At 42.3% G+C, this 22764-nt stretch overlaps 1 protein-coding gene across 1 annotated transcript in view; it reads right to left on the bottom strand.

Moving 5' to 3' along the window:
* Positions 1-803: 803 nt before the first annotated feature.
* The window catches only part of LOC124590083 (odorant receptor Or2-like), a 100872-nt gene continuing 78911 nt past the window's right edge, over positions 804-22764 (bottom strand). Inside the window, exon 9 of the mRNA XM_047131621.1 lies at positions 804-905. Coding sequence (XP_046987577.1) covers positions 852-905 — 54 coding nt within the window. The 3' untranslated portion in view covers positions 804-851. The remainder of the gene's footprint in view (positions 906-22764) is intronic.

Raw genomic sequence — 22764 nt, forward strand, 5'->3', positions numbered from 1 at the left:
ACATAAACCAGAATGTTTGTTCCAAAAGTTTCAGTCGGTGACAACATGTTACCCATTCTTCTACATGTTTGTGACAAGTTTGCTGTGGACACTCCTGTCTTCCTTGTTCTCAGGGCTGGCTGCATTCAGTCCTTATTTGACGATTACTCAGACGTTCTATCATACCTATGACTATCTTTAGTCCATAGAAAATGTCTAGGACTGTTTGGAGTAGCTTGTTAAACATGGCAAAGAACATACTTCGAATAGGGTAGCTCTGTGGGGTATAATCATGAATGAGTAGATTCACCTCGATACGACATACCTGAAGATACTTGTGAACTTTCTTCTGCGCTCACCATTCTTCTATGGAGAGGGACTGAGCGCCTTTAACAAATGGTTTAATCCTCAAAGGAGGATGCCCAAAGATGTGAAAGTAAGAGGTAATGAGTAAAGAACTATATAGCGAAGCTGAAATGCAACGCACATGCATCCACGGGCGTAGCAGGATAGAACCGCTGTCAACTGTAACAAAACCGATGAATATTTTAGACTTTCTACACTGCTTCTTCGCGCAAAATGCCCTCATTCTGCGAGTTTTTCCATAGAAATTATTTGTTCTGAAAGACTTTTCTCCGTTGGAGTATTATATCATTCGAGTGGCAAAATGAAGTTGAAAAGAAAGAGGAAAGGAAAGAGGTCGGGATGACATCGCAATAGGCTATATACATGTACAATATTTTATTAGATTGGTTCATTCTTGTGCACTCATATCAGTGTGTTGGCTTCTACTAACATCTCCATTACGCATTTCTGTACTACACATGCACAGAGAAGGATGCAGCCAGCACAGCACGCCACATGTGCGATCCTCAGTCCTTGATCTGGCGCATGAGCGTGAAGACCGTGTAGGAGGCATTCAGCACCTGAAACAGGAAGAGCCGCTTTGTTTAATGTGAAAGGGGCAGCAGTGAAATCGCGCCTTATTTCAATAGTTAAAACACCGTTGGTGAAGCATTACTATACAATACAGGTTGTAACCTTTCTATCCTTCACACATATAGTAAAAGCATTTTTAGATTTCAGGACTTCAAAATTCTTTCACATACGACGTATAAACTGTAAGACTTGTGCTAATCCTCAACCTCAATGTAAACGAGACATAACAATTAATTCCTAAGGCTATGAACTCAGCAATACAGTCTTCTCGGTTTACAAACAGCGTCACTTAGAATAAAACACTCTAGCGTTCGATAGCTGTTTCCGCCATCGTCGTCAGGAGTGAAAGCAAAGACGGAAGCTTAACGCTTCGAGAGACGCGAGAGCGGCCGTTTCAAACGTGGCGCCGGCCCTTCACGCCTGCCGGCCGGTGTGGCCGAGCGGTTCTAGGCGCTTCAGTCTGGAACCGTGCGACCGCTACGGTCGCAGGTTGGAATCCTGCCTCGGGCATGGATGTGTGTGATGTCCTTAGGTTAGTTAGGTTTAAGTAGTTCTAAGTTCTAGGGTACTCATGACCTCAGCAGTTAAGCCCCATAGTGCTGAGAGCCATTTGAATCATTTGAACCTTCACGCCGTCTGACATTTGCTCCCGCGACGGGACGGAGCTGCTAGGAGCTGCCCAACTTGCCTCCCGCACATGTCACTCCGGCACTCTTTGGAACGTTCCAGATGCTGCCACTCCATCTATATCTGCAGAACACCCTGCCAGTGCGTGGTAGTCAGCTATCGAAAGTTGCGTAGGCTTCCGCGGCCAGAGTCAGTATACATAAAATTTTTCTAGGTATGGTACCGACTCATAATGCATAAAACTACTGCCGCTGCAACCGTGCTCGAAACGTTGGTTTTTCTCCAGCAGCAGTAGTTTTATGCATTATGACGCGGTACCATACCTAGAAAAATTTTATGTCGAGTTATCGAAAGGTTGAGTGTTTAATTCGAACTGACGCTGCTTGTAAGCCGAAGAGACTTTACTGAAGCATGCCACCGCGAAAGACCCCGTCTCTGCTTTCTTTCCCGATGGTGATGGCGGAAACAGCTATCGAAAGCTCGAATTCCGTGAATCACTTGCGTTCGTTACTAACTCTAAAATTTTCGAGATTTCAGCCATTTAATGAACACGGAGCATAGAACACATCGAGTAGCTAGTAAACAAAGAGATATTTCATGAACCATTCCATATATTTGTACAAGGTTTCCAGCAAATATCAGTACGGAGCTGCTTGATCAGTTTCCTTCGTGGTAGATGCTCGTAACTTTTCCTTTTACGACCAAAGCAAGGTACTGAAACAACTATAATTTTTAATTAAACAATACGTTGTTAAATGGTACCCTCGAGCCCTTGAAAATTGGAGTGTAGCGGTACTAGTAGTGACGGTTTTCACAAGAGTTCCTGGGGACTGTGTTGAAGGTGAAAGTAATGTGTGTCAGCACAGTGTAGTTTCCGCTACTTCGATATGTAAATGTCGCCTAACTGGGAGGAATCTGTGCTGCGCCGGTATTCTTGGCATTCACATTAAGCACACTTTTTTCCTCGCTTTCTGCAAAATTTTCGCAGCAAATCATAAGATACGTCACGACTTCATAGTCCTGTTTTCATAGCCTTCGAATTTTGATAAGAAGTTAGTAGTTCCGTTAAGAAATTCAGTTGTTTCAGCGACCTGGCTGATATAAAAATTACGAGCATTGGTTACATATAAAAATAATCATCCCTTTGATTAATGTCACCTTTTAGAAGTATTGTTTCGATATCTTGTTTTCCTCGGCATATACGAGCCGTACGTGGCTCGTGTTCCCGCCATCACGTGTTATACACCCCGTTTTTAACGTACTTCCACCTCACTACGTTAATTTAGATTACTACTGTCACTGAGTTGCTGCTTGGCCTGACCGTGAACGGCGTTAGCAGCGCGTATCGATATATCCCCTCTCGTATTATCTTTGCTGGACTGCTATTACTTCCCGGTCGTTGTCTGTCGTAAGCAATGATCTCTATACAACCTGCATGTAGAAGTCTGATCTCAGAGTATAGAACTGCAGCGTGTCTGCAGATTCGTATGCTCCGCACCGACCGCCATGTTGTATTTTGGCAAACGAATTTGCATCGGGCTGTACGTGACAAAGAATTGGAGACTTATTTCTTGTCTTGATCTTTACGTCAACATGTGATGTAATAGGCTCAGGTGGGGCGGAATCGGAAAGTATTTTCCTTTCGTGTTCTAGTGACACATCTAAGCAACCATGTTGTAGTTTGGCAAGAAACGAAATATGAGCATCTATGGCTGGCACGATCAGACAGCTGAAGTTCAACATCCAGCTAGTATATAGATCACTGGTCGTAAGAGAGTTCGGATCGCGAGTTCGGGCTGCCAGTCAGTTGGAACGCGTCTGGAGCGCAGTCCGGACCTGCCAGTCGGGGAGTTGCAGTGCGGCACTCGTGCAGTCGGGTTGGAGCAGAGAGGTCTGCGTCACATGGCTCGCCCGACCATTGCCGCCACGCATCACTTGAGCCGGGCCACGGTCTTGATGGATCGTCGGTCGCTCGTCCTACCGGACGACGCTTTTGGCTCGCCGATGATCATGAGTCGGCTGTGTGTGTGTGTGTATGTGTGTGTGTGTGTGTGTGTGTGTGTGTGTGTGTGTGTGCATCGACTTTGTCTTCGTGCGTGCTTAGTTACTGTTGGATATCGTTCAGGTCTTCGTGCCGTGTTTGTCAGGTTTGTGTGTAGTTGGCGTTATTTTCACTGACGACTATTTTAGATGTTGTCGGCATTCTGAGAGGAGTCGGTCGATTGCTGCAGACCAGAGGAGTTATCTCCACGCGGTGCAGTCGGCTGGGTCCGCTGGCGGTCCCTGCGCGTGCCGGAGGGTGTGTGGGGCTGTCCGATCGCTACGAGCTTCGTGGTTCACCGACCCAGGACGTCAAAGTTTAGTGGTGGTTCCAATACCCATTCATGTTGTGTGGTTCGTTTCGGTGGTTCGCTGTTTGGGAGGTTTTCCTGTGAGCAACACCGATTATTTCTATTGCTGAAATTTAGCCGCCACGCGTTTGCAATTAACTATATTGGTTGACTACAATTCAAGTGCACCAGCGGAATTTTCTGCCTTGTGGCCGTTAGTGTTCTGATTACCTGCCCTGGCCACTGACGTAAATTCAGGCAGTGTTTCTTTTTGGTGAAGTTCACTATATTACCGTATTTCAAATTCAGGTGTACCAGCAGAATTTTCTGCCTTGTGGCTATTAGTGTTCTGGTTACCTACCCTAGCCACTGACGTGAATTCAGATAGTGTTCCTTTTTGGTGAAGTTAACTATATTACCGTATTTCAAATTCAAGTGTACCTGCAGAATTTTCTGCCTTGTGGCCGTTTAGTGCTCCGGTTATCTGCTCTGGCCACTAACGTAATTTCAGGCAGTGTCCTTTCCTCACCTGTTGTCGCTGTCCAACATGGTGTGTAGTTTTGACAGCTAATACATATTTTATTGTGGATAATCACGTTTGTAACCTTTTGTGTTTGAGTTTTCGTGTACTGATTGGTGGCAAGCAAGTCGTCAGTCGGTCCGTGGCTGTCCCCTGGTTCGGTTCCGACAGATCATGTGTAGGTGGGCTCACCATCTGTCTCACCTAAGTGAAAGAGGGCAGACCGACCTCCCTCGAGGCTTCTGAGTGGCGTTTCTTTATTGTCCTTCTCACCGGTGTTTACTGTCTGTGTATAATCTATCATAGCCAAAGATTTAAAAATTGGGGTTTTTACTGGACTTTATGTATTTTGAATTTTTAAAAATCAATTATGGGCCTTAAGCCGCTTAAAACTTTATTATTGAAATTACCCTTTAAGCAAAAACATTAAGATTAAAAGATTATGGTAGTATATTTTAAAATTTTCGAATTTAATTGAGGCTCTCAGCCGCTTGTATTCGACCTTGCATATGTTTGTTCTATTTACTATTGCCTTGAGGCATTCCAGACTAGCTGTGGTATCATATATATTTTAATTATTTTATTTGATAAAAAAAAAATAACCTGTGCAGACCATACACTCTATGCGAAGCAATGGGCTGTGAGCTAGTAAAGAATATAATAAAAATGTGAATGAGAACTGCAAAGGATACAGCGACTCTTTCACGTAACAGTTTCAGAGTGGAATGAACGGCGGGTATAGTAGATACTATATAACTGCTACGTCAGACTATACGAAAAACACCAATAAGACCTGAAGATATAGGGACGCACATAATGGATGGGCGTTAACCTCGTACGCAGTGTCGGTGCGTTCAGACACGACTGAATCGTCGAGACCAGAGAGATGCAGAAACCTCTCTCCGATGTCGTACAGACACTAAGATTTTCACGGACATTATGGGAACAGTCAGCTGTGAACATTTCAGATCTGTGAGTATTACGGATCGTTATCGCCTTTTCGCTTCGTATCGGTGGACCGTCGGGCGCCATGGCAGAGATTATCCCGCTAATTCAGCACAGCACTGCAGCTGACAAAGCTCACAATACAGAGCCATTTTGCTGCTTTCGGAGCAGAAGTTACTGTCTTACAAGACTGCTACACGTATCTCAAACGGGAAAGAAACAAGCGGACACGAAGAACATGAGTCACACAACTCTATAAGAAGAGAGGAAAGAGATCGTGCAGACTGATGACGCGCGATATATTGTCGTGTACGTATACGTTAGAGAAGAATGGTCTCGCATCACCAAGACTGAGGTTGGGGATGTGAGGTGTGTAATACAGGGTATTTAATCGCAAATCGAAAATCGTAAGACGGTGCTTATTACCCTGCACTGTTCACCTAAACGGTACCTATTGTGAGGCGATGGTCCATTGCTATGCCTTGCGGTTTGTTTGAATAAAGTTGGAGGGTAGATGGCCTCCATTGCAGCCTGCTGATGAAGCACAGTTGTCCTATCCAAATACCCTATTCGACGATTCCGACTTGTTTGTAACTTACCTGTAGCGCAGTTACACTAATGTGATTATTATTAGTTAATTAGTGATTCAGTTTTGGTCTTGCGTCTTTAAAAAGCACGCAGAACCATTAATAAGCTTTAGTCGTCTCGTTCTTATCTTTCCAAGACTTCTTCATGCTCTCACTACGTGCCTGTCGTCTTTCTAGTGTCCATTTGTGTCACTTATTTAGACATAAATTTGCGGGAACCGATCTTCCACCTGACTGGAGTTCGTGTAGTTACCATTGAATAAACAGCGACATTTGTCACATACTTTCAGCTGTCGGCTAGCTGTCGTTCTTTGTTTCTTCGGGCCCTGTTTCAGATGTCGAAGATGCTTTTGTTTAATAGAGAGACGTCCATTCGTACGATACGTCATACCTCGGAACTCTTTTCCATGGATAGAAGCAAATCGTCTTGTCAGATAAAGCATTTGTTCTGAGCTTTTGTGCATCTGGATACTGTCTTGAGTCTGCATTTTTTTTCCAATGTTGTCGTTCGGTTTTCTCGGTGACATTGAAACTAAATGTCAGTCTTTAGTAGAAGGCTTCTGCAATAACAGCTGGTAATGGCGAAGTTTGGCTTTGGAGGGAAGGCTTTTCTAGTCATAGACATTCCAGATCATTGGGCAAGCTATACACAGTTTTTTGCACGTTTTTTAATCTCTTTGTCTTTGCCAATGCTAGCAATAATTTCACCTAAAGATCTGAAGTGTTTAAACTGAGAGGTGTTGCCATGTCTCGTTATGAGGGATTCTAGATCTGCGTGCTTGGAATCCATATAGCGTGTTTTCTGGATTAGGACGACGTGCTTGCTTACGGTCAGAAAACACATAGACAGCCTTCATTTTATGCCACAACAGCAACCCAAAAGCTGCTCAAACAGAGTAACGAGCCATAAGATGAGGGTGGATCGACCGACAATCATTTATTTCCTCTGGTATTACGCCCACCAACGAAAACAGATCAAGTATTAGCATGATGGAAACACAAAAAAAGTGACAAGATGGAGTCAAACAATTACCAGGGCACTTCCCTTCTGCCACTCGACCACAAAGCAATTTCTCGTGTTTTCCTTAATTGATTAGAGCAATAGATGAATGAAACCTAGGCTTTCGAAAGACTGAAGAACAAATCTGGATTCTCAAGAAGATGCCACAGCATCGCTACTCCATTCGCACACAGACCATGTTTGTGTGTGTGTGTTTTTTTTCCGAATGCTCAAATGTGTGTGAAATCTTACGGGACTTAACTGCTGAGGTCATCAGTCCCTAAGCTTACACACTATTTAACCTAAATTATTCTAAGGACAAACACACACATCCATGCCAGAGGGAGGACTCGAACCTCCGCTGGGACCAGCCGCACAGTCCATGACTGTGTGTTTTAAAAAAAGCTATGATTCGATTGACTGCACCACCCTATTTAATGCACCACATGGATATGATGTGGATAAGAGAACAACTAAGCAAATCAAATGGATTTTAACGAACTTAATCTGTAAAGTAAAATTCATTTGCGAAGTCTCTGAATCTTTAGATAGGAACAAGTTAAGGCAATGTGGTCTATTATTTCCACTCCTTTTCAGTGTTGTGCTAGACAAGGTCATCAAATCATAGCAGAGAGAAATATCTCGAATAAATGTGAGATCAAAAAGCAAATGAATCAATATTAAATACTCAGGAATAATTACCAGGGTACCAATAAAGCTGGACACGTTCTAAAGAAGCTTCGTGAGATGGCTACGCTGTTGCAATTATTTATCGTATCACTGAGACAGTTCAGAGTAACAAACGTTAAACTGTTATCAAAATGAGGTTTGAAAAAAGGTTTGAGAAGTATGCCGCATTGAAATAATCAATATGTAGACGTTTTTGATGACGATAACAATGTATGCCAGTGTATGTAGTTAGCTGATTTGCTACACTCCTGTGAAAAATGAAACCCAAGACGCTGGACCCAGTTCACGGTGACATCTGTTCGTTTGTTGCAAAACGACACCAAATAAGGAATTTAGCTGCATTTAAGTGCAACTGTCGTTTTACATAAAATCACTTGCCTACGATACAAATTAACCTCAGTGGGATTACTAGAGGGGAGAACAGCTGGCCGATAAGCATTTCACGCAGTTAAACGTTAATTCGAAGCCTTGAAACATGGACGGGTATCAGTTGTTGACCTGAGCATTCCGTGTACACTCACAAAGAGGCGTCGGTGACCGTTATCACACAATGTCTACAAATGAACACGCCTTGTACTGCGCAGGAGTGAGCCACGCATGCGGTTGTTCCTGTGTTTCCTTCTTTTCTAAGTCGTCAATCTTTGTCTTGGTTTGACAATCGCCTACTGTCACGGTCCGTGTCTACGTTCCACATTCAACATCAGTGACAAAAATGTTTCACATGCTCTAATCTTTGTCTTTGTCCCTACCCATCAGTTATAATTTCTCTTCTTTCTGTACGTCTACATGTACAATTTTTACATGCTTCGTCAGCACGACATTCCAAATGCTTACAGTTTCTTCCACTAATGTTTCCAAGCGATTCAATATTCAGTTTCATACAGTGCTGTGATCCGGACGCACAAGTTCACGTATTCCTTCCTCAACTCTACGTACGTGTTTGGAAGCAGGAAAGCTGTTTTTGAAGTAAGCATTCTTTGCCTCTGCCAGTATCCTATCTTAGTTTGATCATCATGTGTAACCAAGGTGCGTAGTTTAATTCCGTAACTTCTGTTACATGTTTCCAATTTTGATATTAACAAGTCACTATTGTTGTTTCTGGAATTATTCACGTCTTTCATCTTAGCTATTTTGTGTTCAGACCAGATTAATTGCAAAGTAGAATGTCCATTTTATCCGACAATTGTTCTAAATGTAAGTAGTGCGTGAACCGCAGCGTTGTTAGCCATTCTGTTGGCAGTTTTATTGATATTCAAATTTTTATCTACTTCCTCCTTTGCTTTATTTATGTAACATTTAAATGACGACTGTGCTATATTTGTTAACGGGGTAAGTCTTATTCTTTCCACACGTAGTGCTACAATGGCGCAAAAGACTGTAAACTTTAGAAGTTAGAACACTAACTTTTGCAAGAATTTGTGTACTCGGTCACAAATATAGTTATATTCAACACTGTTTTTCCCTTCGAGCCGCTGTAATCTGCTTCTTGTCGTTTTACTTGGTGCAGCATTACAGTTACAGTTCGTGGAGGCGAGAAGTATACATTTGTGCGACCTGTATTTGTTTTGGCGTGACTCGTCTGAAGTTTATCGTATTTGGACTGTTGCCTGGACTGTTGCCTCTCGCGTATTTTGAAAGCTGGCAAAGGCCTGGAGATGTCTAGAAAACCACGATTGTCATCTTTAGTTGCTGTCCATTCCTCGTGAGATCTTAAAGACTAACCTTTTTGCGTATCCGTTATTACATGGCAGTTTACGAAATTCGGGTGCATGACAGAAAGTCAAACTGTAGTTTTCTCTGTCTGCTGTTGTATGTGGTTGAATATAACGTATAGCTTCTCAAGATTATTACATATCCAACATGTTCTAGTTAGATATTCATACAGGTTGCTTGACATCCTTATTACCTACTTCTAGGGATATTACAGGAGATTTATTATGAAAAATTTTATTTAGGAAGATATGTCTAGAAACCGTCCGTTTATATGTTTAAAGGAAGTGTAAGAGGAATCAAATATTTAATACTTGTGTTAATATTTATGTTTCTTGACATAAATGCTAAAAGTTCTCGACAGGGTGGCAGCAATGGCAAATTTCATAAATTGTATTTGCACTGTGATATCTGACACTCGATCGAAAATATGTAGGTGTGTAACTAATCCTACTTCAGAATTACCAAAGCCTCGTCACGAATATTCCTCGTGCAGCCTTCCAAAATGTCATCACTCTTCTGTTTTGTTTGATGCGTCTGAGAGTAGCCCAAAGATCCTACATCCTCAATTATTTGTTGGATGTATTCCAGTCTCTTTCTTCCCTTACGCTTTTCACCCTGTATTATAATACAAGCTATTCCCTGATGTCGTAACACGTGTCCTATGTCCTGTTCTTTATTCTTGTTACTGTTTTGTTTTCCATGTGCTCATTTCTTCGTCGATTCTACGGAGAATCACCCCATTTATTATGTTATCAGACAACTTAATTTTGAACATTTTTTTGTAGCATCACATCTCACCCTTTTCGATTCTCTTTTCCGGTTTTCCCACGGTGCATATTCGTAAGACGCAATGCTGTGCTCCAAACTTACAGTTACAGATATTTTTTCCTCAAATTAAGGCGTATGTCTGACACAAGCAGACTTCTTTTGCCCTTAATGCCCTCTTCGCCTATTGTAGTCTACTTTAAATGTCCTCATGTGTTATTTTGCTTCCCCAAGGTAGTAAAATTCCTTCACCCCCCCAACTCTGACGGCACCCATTTTCATGCTTATTTTATCGGTAATCTGATTTCAACTACTCCTCATTACTTTCGTCTTTCTTTGGTTTACTTTCAATCCATATTTTGTACTCATTAGACTGTTCATTCCACTCAACAGGTCTTGTAGATCTTCTTCAGTGTCACTTAGGGTAAAATATTATCAGCGAATATTATCCTTGATGTGTTGCACCCTGAATTTTAACCCTACTTTTTCTTTGATTTCTGTCATCGCTTCTTTGATTTACAGATAGTACAGCAGGAGTGAAAAACTGCGTCCCTGTCTTACATCCCTTCTAATCTCAGAACTTCGTTCTTGATCCTGAGTCATACTATTCCCTCTTCGTTCTTGTAAATATTGTATGTTTACCCGTCTTTCACTGTAGCTTACTCATACTTTCTGAGAATGTTGAACATCTTCCACCATTTTTCAATGTCGAACGCATTTCTAGATCGACAAATCCTATGAATTTTTTTTTATTTTTTTTATTTTCTTAGGCCTTGCTTCCGTTGTCAGGTGCAACGTCATAACTGTCTCTCTGGTGCCTGTACTTTCAGAAAGCCAAGGTGGTAGGTAGCTAACAGATCTTCAACTTCCTTTTCCGTTCTTCTATACCTGTATATTATTCTTGTCAACAACTAGAATTCATGAGCTGTTAAGCTGATTGTGCAGTAGTTCCATCCTCACTATCTTCAGGACTGTATGGACGATTCTTTCTGAAGCTTTGATGGTATATCTCCAGTCTCATAGATTCTATAAACCAACTTGAATAGTCCCTTGGTAGCCACTTTTCCCAATGATTTTAGAAATTTCGAAGGGATGTAATCAGTTCCTTCTGTCTAATTTGATCTCCTATCTTCCAGAGCTCATTTATATTCTGATTCTAATACTAGGTCCTCTGTGGCTTCCACTACTTCTCCCATATCTTCTTCTACAATTTCTTCCCTCCACACCCTCCTCTCCGTATGAACCTTAACGTGCATTATTTTTCCTCTGCGTTTAACAGTGCCATTCGCATTGGAGTCTTAATGTTGATGCCCTTGCTTTCAATTCGCTTAAGGTTATTTTCACTTTTGTATATACTGAATCAATTTTTCTAACGCTATTTCTTTTCCTATTTATTCACATTTTTCTGCAACCATTTCGCCTTGGCTTCCCTGCACTTACTATTAATTCCATTCCTAAGGCAGTTAAATTGCTTTGTTCCTATCTTTCCCTGAACATTTTTGAACTTCCTGTACTCGCTGATCAAGTTAAGTACTTCTTCTGTTACCTAAGGTGTTTTTTCGCAGTTACCTTTATTCTATCTATGTTTCTCGGTCCATCTTCTGTGAATCTCTTTTTCAGCGATACCCACTCCCCTTCAGCTGACCTGTCAACTGTGTTAGTCATAATCGCAGTATTTAGAGGCTTAGAGAACTTCAAACGCATGCCATCATTCCTCACTACTTCAGTACCCCATTTATTTCCTCACTGATTCTTCCGGACGATCTCTTTAACTCAAGTCCACTCTTAATCCTCAATGTCGCGTGATTTGAATCTGTATCTGTTCCTGAGTACGCCTTAGAATCCTGTATCTGATTTCGGATTCCTTGTCTGACCATAATGTAATCCATCTGAAATGGTCCCGTATCTTCAGGCCTTTTTCAAGTATAGCTCATTCTCTTGTAATTTTTGAACAGTTTATTCCTTATTACTAGTGTCATTTACGGCAGATCTCAGCTGGTGCTCCTCCTCTCTCACTCCTACTATCATCTTCCTTTCCATTCTGAATTACTCGTTTGATACATCCATACAATTTCTGTTGCTCTCCATCTTATGGTTGTGACATCAGCATGTCTGCCCGAGCTGTTGTTGTCGGCATTGATATTCTGTCCCTTCTGATGAGAAAAACTCTATCACCAAAGTGTTCGCAGTAACTCACTCTCTGCCCTATTTTCCTGTTCATAACCAATCACCCTCGTTACAATATTTTCTGCTGCTGTTGATTTTACCCTATACTCATCTGACCATAAATTCATGTTTTCTCTCCATTTCACGTCTTTGACTCCTATGGATCTAAACTGAGCCTTTGTATTTCCCATTTCAGATTTTCTAGTTTTGCTACGACGTTCAGACATCTGACATTCCGTCCTCAGATTTGTTGAATGCTACCCTTTCATTGATTATTCAGTCTTTCTTCATTGTTTCCTCCTCTTTGGTAGTTCCCTCTCGGACTTCCGAAAGGGGGAATATTTTGCCACCGGAGATCATCTTGAACAATTACAAACATGCCCGGTGGATGCACGTTGAGTGTCATTAATGCAGTGGTTTCAATTGTATTCTGCATCCTCATGCCACTGATCACTGCTGATTCTTTCAACTTTTCGGGACAATCTCCCCCGCGAAGGGCATGAGGCTACCCTGAAACTCTGTCCGCTCATCCACGCTCTTTGACAAGGCCCTTGGGAGTACGAGGGAGACTCCTTATATAGAAAGTCTTCGGCCGCCATTGTTGATAATTTTTATGTAAAATTTGTGCAGTGGCTGGTATCAATCCCAGGACACACAACATTTTGATTGCTACTCAGTAACGCTACCCCTAAACCACGGGTGCTAATTCCAGTAAGATATTAAGTACCTAACGGTTTCCGCCCACGTCTACCGATTAACCTTTCTATAAATTGCGTTACGATGGCCTCGGATGGTAGTTGCCAAATTTACCGCTTCAGCATTTTGTTAAAAATAATTTTGTTCTCTTATGTTCAGTGGTGCACCTTTCAAGAGATCATACAGCGCTTATGAGAGGAATGGCATCAGATGAGGGGGAAGAATGCGTGATTTATACGAATACAAAAATGGTGCAAATGGCTCTGAGTACTATGGGACTTAACTTCTGAGGTCATCAGTCCCCTAGAACTTAGAACTACTTAAACCTAACTAACGTAAGGACATCACACACATCCATGCCCGAGGCAGGATTCGAACCTGTGACGTATCGGTCGCGCGGTTCCAGACTGTAGCGCGTAGAACCACTCGGCCACTCCGGCCGGCGATTTATTCGAATCATCATCGATGATAACCGCCCATACCATGATAATAAGTGCTTGCTGAAATCCACGGATATGAGGATTTATTTCACCCAAATATTGGTGTTCTGGTGCTTGAAAGTAATATACTGGCGGGATGCGCTTGTTAGTGAAAGTAATTCAGATTGGGAACTGTTGTACCCGCAAGTCGCAACTCCACTGCAAGCTGGCCTTCCCTTAGCAATGCCGGTTGCACGGGGCAGCATACTCGCCAGGCGGAGTGGGGCCACTAGCAACTCGAGCCGCGTGCTACAGAGGTCGCCAGCATAATGGGATCTTGCCCGTCAGCAATCACCTGGAACAACCAGCACACGGTTCCTGTCACCACACTGCGTTGCGACGGTTAACAGGCAGCTCCAATTCCATCGAGCTCAGCAGGTCCATCATCTGGCAAAGAACATCTAGCAGTTCGCCGAAGGAGTCGGCACGATAGCCTGCAAGTCCTTTGTGAAATCAGCACCACAGGATGCATGCACTGGTTCTGTTCGAAAGTGTGTCATAAGGCCGTTGTATCGTCTCCTGAGGTCAGATGGCCCGCAACCGTTGTAACAGGTCCTTAATGTTGGACACTGGCGCTGGGATGCAGGTGACGCCTGAGACGAGAGTACCTCAGCATCACGCAGACAATTCATATAGATAGTCTTTGTAAACAAACGGGGCACAGCAGCGATCACAATAAACAGTGATAAACTGTTATATGGAACAGTCTTGATAGTACATAATATTTGCGAACATATTCAGCATAGCAGTGACCAAAATGAACAATGGTAAAATATTACACTACTGGCCATTAAAATTGCTACACCAAGAAGAAATGCAGATAATAAACGGGTATTCATTGGACAAATGTATTATACTAGAACTGACATGTGATTACATTTTACCGCAATTTGGGTGCATAGATCCTGAGAAATCAGTACCCAGAACAACCACCTCTGGCCGTAATAACGACCTTGATACGCCTGGGCATTGAGTCAAACAGAGCTTGGATGGCGTGTACAGGTACAGCTGCCCATTCAGCTTCAACACGATACCACAGTTCATCAAGAGTAGTGAGTAGCGTATTGTGACGAGCCAGTTACCCGGCCACCATTGACCAGACGTTTTCAGTTGGTGAGAGGTCTGGAGAATGTGCTGGCCAGGGCAGCAGTCGAACATTTTCTGTATCCAGAAAGGCCCGTACAGGACCTGCAACATGCGGTCGTGCATTATCCTGCTGAAATGTAGGGTTTCGCAGGGCTCGAATGAAGGGTAGAGCCACGGGTCATAACATATCTGAAATGTAACGTTCACTGTTCAAAGTGCCGTCAATGCGAACACGAGGTGACCGAGACGTGTAATCAATGGCACCCCATACCATCACGGCGGGTGATACGCCAGTATGGCGATGACGAATACACGCTTCCAATGTGCGTTCACCGCGATGTCGCCAAACACGAATGCGACCATCACGATGCTGTAAACAGAGGCTGAATTCAACTGAAAAAATGACGTTTTGCCGTTCATGCACCCAGGTTCGTCGTTGAGTACACCATCGCATGCGCTCCTGTCTGTGATGCATCGTCATGGGTAACCGTAGCCATGGTCTCCGAGCTGATAGTCCATGCTGCTGCAAACATCGTTGAGCTGTTCGTGCAGATGGTTGTCGTCTTGCAAAAGTCCCAATCTGTTGACTCAGGGATCGAGACGTGGCTGCGCGATCCGTTACAGCCATGCTGATAAGATGCCTGTCATCTCGACTGCTAGTGATACGAGGCCATTGGGATCCAGCACGGCGTTCCGTATTACCCACCTGAACCCACCGATTGCATATTCTGCTGACAGTCATTGGATCTCGACCAATGCGAGCAGCAATGTCGCGATACGATAAACCGAAATCGCAATAGGCTACAATCCGACCTTTATCAAAGTCAGAAAGGAGATGGTACGCATTTATCCTCCTTACACGGGGCATCACAACAACGTTTCACCAGGCAACGCCGGTCAACTGTTGTTTGTGTATGAGAAGTCGGTTGGAAAGTTTCCTCATGTCAGCACGTTGTAGGTGTCGCCCCCGGCGCCAACCTTGTGTGAATGCTCTGAAAAGCTAATCTTTTGCATGTCACAGCGTCTTATCCCTGTCGGTTAAATTTCGCGTCTGTAGCACGTCATCTTCGTGTTGTAGCAACTTTAATGGCCAGTAGTCTTGATTGCATAAAAATACTTTTCTCCATAAGCGGTGACCGGTTCCATCCCGACTGGATCATCTTCGGACCATACTGCGTAATTTAGAATACAACAGAATAGAAGGAAAAAAGTAATATAACGAACATTGAGTTAACAATAAATTATACAATGTTATACCCAGTGATGCTGTGTGGAGATGCTGGCACTGAGCAAGAAATGTAGGTACCACCCCCCACTGATGTCGACTGCTGATTATGTCGCGTTGTGACGGAGTTAAATAGCAGGCGCCCCGCCCCTCGCCTGTCGCCCTATGCCTTATGTCATCTTTATCCAATAGGATGCAACGTATACAATACATGTCAGACAGCATGAATATAAAATGCAGTACTATGATACCTATTATCGTAAGATGTATCTAAATAACAAGTTGTGTATTATACAGTTAAATACGCAATATAACGTGACAAATCGTAATTGACCACCCAATGGCATCAGTTAACACATTACTGCACTCACCTCTGCGAGATTTGATGTATACCAAAGATAGGCTGCAAGGCGCCGCTGCTCACCTAGCGACATGAACGACTTATCGACAGCGATCAAAGATCTTATAGCGCTACCGTTCTGCATTCGGTTCGGCCACGTATGATTATTTTTGCGTTGGCTGAAAGTCGTCCTTCAGCGACGAGCGTTAAAATGGCATGGTGTTACACACCGTCCAGCATTATCAGTAATGTAGACACATTAACAACACACCATGCTGTGTTGTCACTGTTCGGAATTTAATTACATACAGGTGTTTGAAAAAGTTTTTACATTAGGGGTAAAATACATAGCCAAAATCTAAAAATATTTCATTAAATACGTGATCGTAAATATATAGCAAAATATATAAAAGGAACAAGCAATTTTTTTTACAGAAGTCATCATTATGACTGAAAAATATCTTTCTTTGTAATCTGTTTGTTCATTTAGTAATGTTGACCGATCTTTCTTATACCGTATGAAAATTTAAATTTCTTCTAGCGTATTTAGCAGTAGATCTTCAGGGGCATTGTGCAAATTTTGAGGTTATCTTCACTATATCCGTAAGAGTGTGAAATGTTGTCAACGGTGGAGACCACAGTGAGATGGGTGTTTTTGAATAATCTACTTTTTTGTCTGGCTTGTTGCCCGTGTAGTTTATACGTGTACATTTCTTCTCATTATGTTTGGTATTGCAGTAGCTTGAGTAACCAAGATTTTTGTGAGGTAAGTGATTCATGAAAGGTATAGGTTATTGTTAGTCAGGGCCATTCTTTTGTAGGGATTATTGAAAGTCAGATTGCGTTGCGTTAAAAATATTGTGTGTCATTTTAATGTTGATCAGAATAGGTAAAGAGCGAAATGCGAAATGTCTGAGTAATTTCAGTTCTGCTCAGCTGTTTGAAAATCAAATAACGTAGGGCTTACCAGCACAGTAATTCATTAATTTTTCTAAGGGGACGTTACACCAAGAATGATTGCCTATCGAAGTTGGAACGCTCCAAACGATACATATCGAAGTTGCGATAGTGAATCGTTTATGGAGGTCTCGTGGCGCGCGTTACGAGTATGTTTCAAGTTGTTACTAGAGAACGACAAAAGAAAAACGTTAGAGAAGCACTGGTAAATTGAAAGGAGACGACTTATCTTAGTCGCCGTCGGTGTTATCGTCTTGTGAGAGTCCGCTCGATGTATAAGCTGCTGGGACAAGTCCTTTTTTGCCATACCCGGGGTGTACTCTGCCAATATCGCGAAGGAATATCGGCAGAGTGTCGCATGGGTCGACTTTCCCCTGGAGACGCAAGTTGTGAAAGTATAGGTACTGGAATAAATAGAGTTCGTCCCTCTATCCTGGACGGTCTTCTCTTTTTATGGTTGACTTGACAGATTTCCACAGGCGTTCTATGTTCTGGGTATGGACACTGGCGTCATCTGAAGAGACAGACTCGACAGAGTGGTTCACAAATTCGGGCTCGAACCCTTCAGCTTTGAGACTCTGGTATGACTGAAAACCGTCGGTGATGACTTTTGTTCCTGGCTGTATGAAATGCTTTATAAGACCCACTAGAGTCACCTTGTCTCGCTACAATACCCTGACAACGAAGCACTTGCGTGGCTCCCTTTCTATGCCACCAAAAACCCAAATATGATCTACTTCAGTTTTAGTAGGCCGCCCTCTCTGATTCTTTCGCCTAGCAATGTGAGACTCGTCTAATTCCACTATTTTATGCGGTCTACCAATTGGCACTGTCGTTTGCCACTATGACGTAGCACACTTCTCGGCAAAATCCGAAGTAATCACAGACGGTATTCGCCGATAGCTCAGTTTCTGATGCTGTGGCTTGCAGAGTGTAATCACGAATCCAGCACGACACAAGAATTATGCACGTCTCAATCGATAATATAGAGGACTCGAACCACGTATTTTTCCTGATGCTGGTTCGCTTTCCACAAAGCCCGTAATGAAATTGCAATGGAATCTCTGTGTCCGCACTCCTCTTACGCAGCTTCACAGACTTGTCAGCACCACAGTCAATACAGTCTCTCGTGACTTCGTCGGGCAGAAGTCCATATTTCCCGGAAAAAGTCAAACATTTGTTTACACTGCTTATGCATGGGATGAGAGTCCTCCATGTGACGCAATCCGCAGACGAAACTTGAGAAGCACCACTCATTACAGTCGCTATGAAGGGAAAATGTCACAAACAATTATGGCCGGAACGTAATTTACTGAAACTGAAGAAACAACGCAAAACTGATACAAATGGCGATCACAAGCAATGTATCATAACGCGCGCCATGAGACCTCCATAATCGATTTACTGTCGCAACTTCGTTTGGAACGTTTCAACTTCGATAGGCAATCATTCTTGGAAATGACCCACAACTTGCTATTTAAATACAACTTACGATAATACGTATCATAGTATTGAAGTTTATAATGATGCTGTCTGACATGTATTGTATACGTTGTATCCTATTGGCTTAAGATGACGTAAAGCATAGGGCGACAAAAAAATGGCTCTGAGCACTATGGGACTTAACATCTGTGGTCGTCAGTCCCCTAGAACTACTTAAACCTAACTAACCTAAGGACATCACACAACACCCAGTCATCACGAGGCAGAGAAAATCCCTGACCCCGCCGGGAATCGAACCCAGGAACCCGGGCGTGGGAAGCGAGAACGCTACCGCACGACCAAGAGCTGCGGACCATAGGGCGACAGGCAAGGGGCGGAGCGTCTGATATTTAACTCCGTGACAACGCGACATAGTCACCAGTTGACATCAGTGGGTGGTGTCGACAGTTCCTATTCAATGCCAGCGTCTCCACACAGCATCACGGGGTATAACATCGTATAATTTATTGTTAAGTCAATGTTTATTATATTACTTGTTTCCTTCTATTCTATTGTACTCTAAATTACGTGGTATGGTCCGAAGATGATTTACAGTGAGTTGAAACCGGTAGTTCCTTACATTACATATAAACGGACAGGAATTGTACAAACATGGTAAAATATGGGTACAACGAGAAATTTAAAGTATAAAAATGAATACAAATATATCACAAACACAGGTTACAGGTTTCCAGTCAGTAACATATAGATAAGCAATAACTGTACAAACATGGAAAAAATATGTGTAAAAACAGAAATTTAAAATTTAAAACATGGTCCCAAATATATCATAAACATATATTACACTTTTTCTGCCAATCCAGTGCTGCAAGCGAAAGGTCCAGTATTTCTTGCAGCTATTCTTCAAAGCAGATACTTAGGCACTCGAAGGCTATGTGGAAAATTGTTGGTTCTTTGGCTTCACATTTAGCACAAGAAAGATTTTTGGCCATTCCTCATTGGAACAGTAATTCATTGCATATTCCCTGTCCAGTCCCGATTCTGCTGAGGTTGCACCATGCCCTTCTACTATGGTCGAAACTGGTGACTTTGATTGTCGTGTCTTTTATGAGATCACAGTTTTTGTCTTCTTGTCTCCATTGTGATCGCCAGTGCTCGTCTGTAGTAAAGTTTCTATAGTGTGTTGCAGTTCTCTCTGGAGCGTTTCTTGATTTCAGTCTTAATTCCATATATTCGTTAGTAAGTTGAATAGACTCTGCGTGAATATGTAGTGCTGGCTCAGAGCACTTTTGAAGCTGAAATTTTAGAGCAGCAAGACGTTTGGTCTGGGGCGGGGCTGTGTTGCTCAGAACGGTGGCCACTGGTTGACCCGTAACTAGTCTCATTGATTATGTGAACTGGAAGGTCAGTAAGAGTTGTGTGGTGGCTGGCTATTGATCCAAACAGGGGCACAATACTCCGCATAAGAGAAAATCAGAGAGATGCTGCTGGTTCTCAACGTGTTGGTATCAGCTCACCATGACTATTTACTAATTTTTGGATTATGTTTGGCCTGGTTTTTACTTTAGCTGAGGCATTTTCATGATGTTGTTTGTACAAAAAAAAATTTAGGATATGGATTGTGCCTTAAGATAAATCCTTCGGAGTAGGGCTATCTGTTATTTGGTCGGTCTGTTATATCAGGCCGAAACTTCCGTTTTATTCGTATTTGATTTAAGTCCCGATTTTTAAAAGATTGATTTATCATTTGTAGGTCTTGAAAGAATGTGTCCTCTGTTTGGGCTAAGCTCACGTCACGCTTTGTGCGGCTATAGCGATATCATCTGCACAAATGAACTTTCGGTACATTGTGGTTGAAACGCCCAACGTGTAGATGCTGAACAAAATTGGGGTCACGACGGCGCCCTCGGGAAGGACGTTCTACAGGCTTCGGAATTTGTTTTCCTTCCGCTGAGCAGTAAATGGAAGGTTCTGTCGATTAGTGATACAATCCAGTATGGATAGGTTTGCTGATGAAGAGTTGGCCTATAGGTGTATGACTTCACTGAATGCAATGGAGAAGTGGCGCGATGATATTGTGTTGAGCTGCTACCGCAGTGACGACAACCGAATGACAATATTTTAGCATCTGAGGGTTGTTGAATTACACTGCTTTACACTGTACATCTTGCTGACTGGATATTACAAACTTCTTCACTATTGTGAAAATAGTTTCATGAAATAAAAATAATTGGGAATGAAACGCAATATACCCTTATTGCATTAATACTGTGTAACGAACCACCGAAAATCAAGGGTTTCTTACACAATTCAGAAAATACCGGTGGACAGCTTCCGTAATTTCTATCTGATGTAATTACATTTTCCTGGAGACATACCGAGTATTAACTTCATCTTCGATAAGGGTAGAAGCTGAAGTAATGACCTAAAATTTGTGGTAAGGTTGAGGCTTGAACGCAGGTCTCCAGCTAACTAGACAGGTATGCTACCCAATACACCACTCTGGCATCATGTACAACACAACTCCACGGAATACTGATGATTTGAAGGTGGGAAAATCAAGATGGGCTGAAGCGTGAAATGAAGTTTGTGTTAGGGAGGGCATTGGACTAGAATATTACATGCAAGTGTGTTAGCTACATTGTCAGGGTGGTGCAGTAAATAGTATATCTGCCTAATAAGTACGATACTTGCTTTGAAGTACTGAGCTTGGCAAAAACGTTAATTCATTACTTCAGCTTCTATGCTTCCGAAATTTTGTCACGGGTTCGGGTTCATTCCGTACAGCACAATTGGTAGTGGCCCTGGTTGAGTGTCTGCAGAGGATAACATGCTACATTGAGAATAAAAACAGGTAGCGTTCATCTACATCTGCATGACTACTCTGAAATTCGCAATTATGTGTTTGGAAAGAATTCATCGAACAACTATCACACTATTTCTCTATTTTATTATCCTGTAAATGCACACGGGAAAAACGAAGACTTAAATATTTCTGTGTGAGCTCCAATTTCTCATGTTTTGTTACAATGACCATTTCTCCCTATGTTGGTAGGTCTCAACAAAATATTTTCACTATTGGAAGAGAACCTTGGAGATTGAAATTTCGTGAAATTTTTATTCAGCCGTATTTCTGTCCTACACACAGTTCAACAATATGTTCGAGAGACAATGCTCTCTTCATCCGGTTGTAAAACATATTACTTTGCAGCACCAAAATTGATAATATTAAATTATGTGCTACATTTTACTAATCAACAATTCTCCATTTCAGCATTAAATCTGTCTGGACATTTCGCGAATAAGTATGGGTTTGCTAAGTACCAGTGCGACACGGGAAGCTGTTTGAAAGACTAGGAAACTGAGCCGGCCTGTGTGGCCGAGCGGTTCTAGGCGCGTCAGTCTGGAAACGCGCGACCGCTACGGTCGCAGCTTCGAACCCTGCCTCGGACTTGGATGTGTGTGATGTACTTAGGTTAGTTAGGTTTAGGTAGTTCTAAGTTCTAGGGGACTGATGGCCTCAGATGTTAAGTCCTATAGTGCTCAGAGCCATTTGTACCTCTAGGAAACTGAATTCATTCAGTTACCTGTTCCTGTGGTTCAAATTATATGATGATTGAAGAGCGCGATTTGGTTTTCACATTATCGGTGTTGATGGAAAAAAGATAGAGAGAGAAAAAAAAAGATGAGACTGGAGCCACCGGTCTGGAGCCGTCAACAACGGATCATCGACTGCGAGAAGAAATGACAAATAACAAGGGAAAGTTCAGGTGAATACGGTGCTACAGATAAAGTGCAACGAGAAATCCGGAAACAGAAAACGTACGACTTAGCTAAAGTGGAGACCAATAATCAATAGTGCGTTACAACGAAGTAACAATAGGGGAGGTAATACAACACTCACAAGCGAACATTCTCAAATGTAAATAAACGATCTTCACAAAAAAAAATGGCGGATATGTAAAGGGGTCAAAATAAAGGAATACCTATTTTTCGTTTTTTCCCAATTTCACTAGTGTGAGGTAAAACACACCCCGAAAAATAATTTGGCATATTAGGTTTAGCGGGAATATCTTCGAAATCATGATACATAAAAAATGAGTTTCATACAAAGTCAAAATGTAATTAACGTTCTTGAAAGCTGTATAATCAACTTTTGTAATAATTTGAAATTCTGCAAAATATCCCAACACCATTAAGTAATTCTGATAAATGAAAACTTTTGTTCCAATTTGAATTAAAGAAGCTATGACGTCACATACATCCATGTGTGATAA

The sequence above is a fragment of the Schistocerca americana genome, chromosome 2, assembly GCF_021461395.2.
Source record: "Schistocerca americana isolate TAMUIC-IGC-003095 chromosome 2, iqSchAmer2.1, whole genome shotgun sequence".
Taxonomy (NCBI): Eukaryota; Metazoa; Arthropoda; class Insecta; order Orthoptera; family Acrididae; genus Schistocerca; species Schistocerca americana.